Here is a 5,111-nt window from a genome sequence, read left to right as displayed (position 1 = left end):
TTGATCTGAGCAAAAACCACTTCTATGCCTTATGAAGCAATAATACTCCCTAATGGGCTAAAGAATGTCAACTTGATGATTCCCAAGTTCATTTTTACTTGTGTGGTGCTTGAAACATAAATATAGAGATTCTAGGGAGGAGATTTTGTATCCAATAGAAATATTTAGCTAATCCAATGATCCACCAAAAATGGGTACATTTCTCAAATTAGAGTGCCAAGTGGACTTTCCGCTTTATTACTTTCAAATTCTAGAGATTTCAAATCTATAGATCAAAGGGTTATAATTATTAGGTTTGGTGGGCATGAAATCTATGGACGTCAAAAAACTATTTGATCGCGTGATTTTTGTGTGTCAGTGTTTGAATCTCGGATTCACCATTTACCCTAAATCTACAGATTCAAAATCTCGAACGAAATTTCAAATTCCGCATGACAATCTTGCGCATTATTAAAGCAATTTGGGTGGCATGTACGCAGTCGCCAATTTTGATCACGTAATAGTGTAATTCCGAATTAGAATTCTCCTTGCCACACACGTCCACAAAAGCTGAATTCCAATGTCCAAAGTCAATGACAGGTCATCTTCCCACCACAACCAAGACAGATACAAAGAGCCGTTAGGAATCGAAATTTTTTGAAATTCCCGGCGAAAATATGGATCCCTTCTTCCACCAGGAGCTGCAAGACGACCTGCTCTGGTTCGTTCCTTCTCCCCAGCCGCACCAGAGTCGAAGCAGTTTTGTTAGATACACCAGACCCATGGAGGGTTCACGATCAGATGCTAATTATTCCAATTCCATTTCCATTCCTAGAGATGGTACAAGTATGCATAAGAGAATGATCGAGTTGCTGAGAGCAATTCCAACGGAAAACAGGGAGCTTGAGAATGATCGTGGTCATCGTCACAAGATGAATGAACGACTCAGGAGAGAGAAACAGAGGAAGAGCTACTCAGCTCTCCGTTCCATGCTTCCTTCTCAAACAAAAGTCGTAGATCGATCTATCGCCTCTTTAATTTCCTGTGTGCGTGGGTTCTCTTTCAAATGTATTTTCTTTAATGGGTTTCTCACTTTTCAATTCTTACTCTTAATTACAGAACGATCAGCACTCCATCCTTCAAATGACAGCGGTACATCTGCAGGAGCTCAAGAACGAAGCGGAAGAGCTGAAGAGGAGAAACCATGAACTCAAGGCGGCTTTAGCAAGGAATGATGAAGACAACAAGATTAGAATCCGAGTGGAAAATCCATCTTCTGCGATTGATTCTATGGTGGGGATGCTTAAACACTTAAAAGGCATGAACTTGCAAGCCAAAACGATAAGATCGAAGTTATCTGCTAAAGAACTTTCGGCAGTTGTAGAAGTCCAACCTCAGGTGAATAAGCAAATTTCAACAAAGTAATTTGACCCAAAAAAACAAAATTCTTCTTCTTCTTCTTCTTGCATATCTGGCATAAAATAGACAAAGACTTCATCTTTGGGAGGGAATTGGGTGATCTTTATTCGAGAAAGAGGTTTTTCTTAAGATGGTTTTGAACTTCTTACATCTACAGGAATACAAAAACATAGCCAAAGATTCCTTCTTTTTCAGTAATGGGAAAGAAATTAAGAAAACTGAGGAGTTTTTCTGTTCTGTTTCTTGTAAATCGATGTTCCTAGTTTTTGATCTTCTAATCTAAATCTGCTTTTTCTTCTGATTATTTTTTTCTTATAGAGATCGAGTGTTAACCTGGGTTTTCTTGCCATTGGTTGTTAATTTAATTTTCAAGGTTGATGCGTCGGAAGTGGAAAAAGCACTGCAAAAGGCTCTGATCGATGAAGGCTGAAGGAAAGTTCGGAACTAATCATTCCATGGAAGAATAGTTTGGTTCTTTGAGATTTTTCTGCTGTCGCCGTCGATTAAATGATATGATCTTCGTTGTTGGGTTCCTTCCACGTTTCTTCCCAATTTAATCCTCGTGGGTTTATCTAATTTGTTTATTAAAGAGACATTTGAACAAAAAAGTGTCTGTTGAAGAGATGTAGAACTTTCTTAAGCAAGCAAGTGGAAGCAGTTGGTAATTTAAAGTTGTTTAAATGACACGACAAGGAAGGCGATACTAAAATTTTGGGTCTGCGTTTGGTGGGCTGTGGGGTAGGGGTTAGATGATCTGATTTTTTTTTTTTTTTTGGGTAAAAGTAGATTTAATTAGAACAGGGCAAGAAAAACCCAAGACATCTTGATTACAAATTTCAAGAAGTCAAGGAGTGGAATTAGCCCATACAGTCCTACTCACCATAGACTGGGCTTTCCTAGCTAGATTGTCAGCCACAGAATTGATCCATTTAGACATGTTTTTAACTACCCAAGTTGGTTCAGAAGAGAATATACTGGATATCCTCCACCACACGAATTGCTTCCATCTCACAAGGAAACAAGAGATTTACAATTCTCTGAATTAAACCTTCCAAGTTGCTCTCAAAGACCACATTCAGCAGAGCTTTCTCCTTTGCCCAGAGCATCGCCTCCCTCAGAGCAACAGCCTCCCCAGTGAGTATGGTAGATTTGGAACATGGAATCCATAATACCCATAGACATTTGCCATTAGAATTTCTCATGATGAAGCCACAACCTGCACGATTTTCAGCTATTGAGCAGGCGAAGTCCGAGTTAATCTTCAGATTATAGCCGATTGGAGCCTCCCACCGTCTGGAAGTTTGCTAGATGATCTAAATTAGGTGATATCATTCTTTGCCTACAAGTATGGAAAGTACAATGTGTTCTCTTAAGGGTTTTGAACCACACAATATTCATTATTCAGTGAGATTTTTACCACTAATTTTTTTCCCCAATATTTACAAGTGGATTTCATTATTATTTTGTACTTAAAAAATGTCGAGAGAGCATACTCTTCTCCTCTAATGGAAAGGTGATTCAGACTCACCTTCACTCCATCCATTTTTAATGCACCGTTATCGAAATGGTTACCCTAGACATGGAAACCAATAAGGTCTCATGATATTAGAAAGATATATTTTCTTAAAAATAAAATTTTAGGTCACAACTTATTATCTTTTTCCCATATCTTATAGATATATTTTTTTCCCCCTATTTTTTTGGGTAGGAAACGGTATCAGTTTGGTATCAGCAATAGTGAGATGTAAAACCAATGATATCATCTATATGGGGTATATGAGACCATTACCTTAAACACAACGGCACAATCCAACTCCAAAACAAATCTTAAATTAAACACCTCCCTCTTAGTTGGATAATATCACTCTCTTAAATTGAAACAAAACTTAATTAGTGTCTTAAATTTCACACTTTATTATCTTTTTCCCATATCTTTAGTAAAATTGAAATGAACCTTTAAGTAGAAGTAGGGATTAGGTACAGAATTGTCTTCCCCTAGTAATCTTCCACCACACGTAAATGAGGGGGCCTACTTATGGTTAGACCCCGCCCCGACCCGGGGCCCGCCGCCCCCGCCCTTGGTGGGCGGGCTTTTCCGGGGGCTTTTTCTTTGCTCCTCGGTCCCTTACTGACGCTTTCTCTTCGGTTTTGGTGTGTTTGGGGCGCCCGGCCCCCTCTTATGGTCGAGTCTTGATCCTCTACCGAATGTGCTATCTCAAACTTTTGAACCACACATTAGGAATGAACTCGTTAAATTTCTACTTTTGAATCATCTTGTTAGAATTTAGAGATATGGGCCCTCTTACATCTGGTGGAGTGGTGAAAAAAACACAAACTTCTACCCTTATCTGGTTTTCTCAAATGATCCTAGAACTTTTGGATGAATTCACTTTATCAATGGCTTTGATTGGTGGCTACAAAGAACGGCGGGGGGCCTTGGGTCGGGCATCTTTTAGGGTGTTGACGGTGTTGTGGGGTTGTTGCTGGGGGGTGTTATGGTTGTTGGTTTGTTGGGGGGGTTTGGGGGTTGGGTTTTCTTGGGTTGGGTTGTTGTTTTGGTTGTTCCTTTGGTGGGACATTTGGATTTTGGTCCTGTTTTTTCTTTTTTCCTGTTCTCCATTGTTGGCTCTTGCGCGGATCTCTCGGCTCGTTTTGGTGGTCCCCTTGGTTTGCTTGCCGGCTTGTCTGCTGTTGATTTCTTTCAGAAATGGGCATTGTCCTTACGCCCAAAAATAAAAGAAGTAGCCTCTGTAATTTATGGTGGATAGATGCTACAATGTAATTTATGGTGGATAGATGCTATAACAGTACAATCCATTTATTGAACAAGTGGTGGAGCTAGCTTGCGTGCACCTTGATTACATTCTCAGGGGAGCTTTTTTATATTAATGTCGCTAAATGGGTGTGAACCCAAGAACTTCCCTGGAGAAGTTGGGCCTTTAACTGCTTTAACATTCCATCATTGGCGCCTTATACTTTTTAACCACAAAAATAGATGAACCAATAGAAAGAACTAGGGACGAATCATTTTTAAATTTGAAAGTCAATTTGCAGAACCAGTAACCTTCTTGGTCAAAATTCTGGGCTGCTTAATTGACAGGCCATCTCTTAAACAAGGTATTAGCACTAATCAGCGTCAAGTGTTCAACACTCCCATTTTGTAGTTAGTCTTAAATAAGTTCCTCTGTTTTATGTTGGTTGGTCAGATTAGGATTTTTTAAGAAACCTAAAGGCGGCTGCAAAGTCTAATGGCTGTAGAATTAAAAATGCAGTCTACATCGGTTTCTTTTCACGCTGCCTTTAGTAGAATTGTATGTTATAGATTGGTTTGGTTGCAATATGTCTAAATAGTAGGTATAATTAGCCATTCACGACAAATGAAGAATTTAAGATCAAAGGGACCGATTATGATTAAGGGTATAGAGATGATGTGTTCTACAGATCATTTAAGCTCATCGATGGACTTCTATTTGAGGTAGATTGTAGATGGGAGGCAATGTTTGGGACCTCTAATTCTAGTGAAGTGTTCATGTAAGTGAAGAACGCAACCAGCTAAATGTTGGGTGGTTGTAAGGAAATGTGAAACAGCTAATTAAATATGCTGTGTCTCAGTGTGGGATTGCATGCTGTAGGGAAGCGGTTATTGAAGTGGTAACTAGTGTGGTTGTTAGAGGTCACTGCCTCCATCAAACCAACAGTTCTTGCTTCAATCT

The 5,111-nt window shown here is 39.4% G+C and overlaps 1 protein-coding gene across 1 annotated transcript; it reads left to right on the top strand.

Annotated features, from left to right (window-relative positions):
- Positions 1-656: 656 nt before the first annotated feature.
- BHLH92 (basic helix-loop-helix (bHLH) DNA-binding superfamily protein) lies at positions 657-1,865 on the top strand. The gene is given in 4 exon segments (XM_089151986.1): positions 657-989; positions 1,099-1,377; positions 1,772-1,816; positions 1,818-1,865. Coding segments are annotated over 4 exon segments (705 nt in total).
- Positions 1,866-5,111: the final 3,246 nt, after the last annotated feature.

This window comes from Hakea prostrata, chromosome 1, assembly GCF_041222555.1.
Source record: "Hakea prostrata isolate BN-2017 chromosome 1, UWA_Hpros_2, whole genome shotgun sequence".
Lineage (NCBI taxonomy): Eukaryota > Viridiplantae > Streptophyta > Magnoliopsida > Proteales > Proteaceae > Hakea > Hakea prostrata.
The sequence above is the reverse complement of the archived record's forward strand: the minus strand, read 5'-3'. Positions and strand labels throughout refer to the sequence as shown.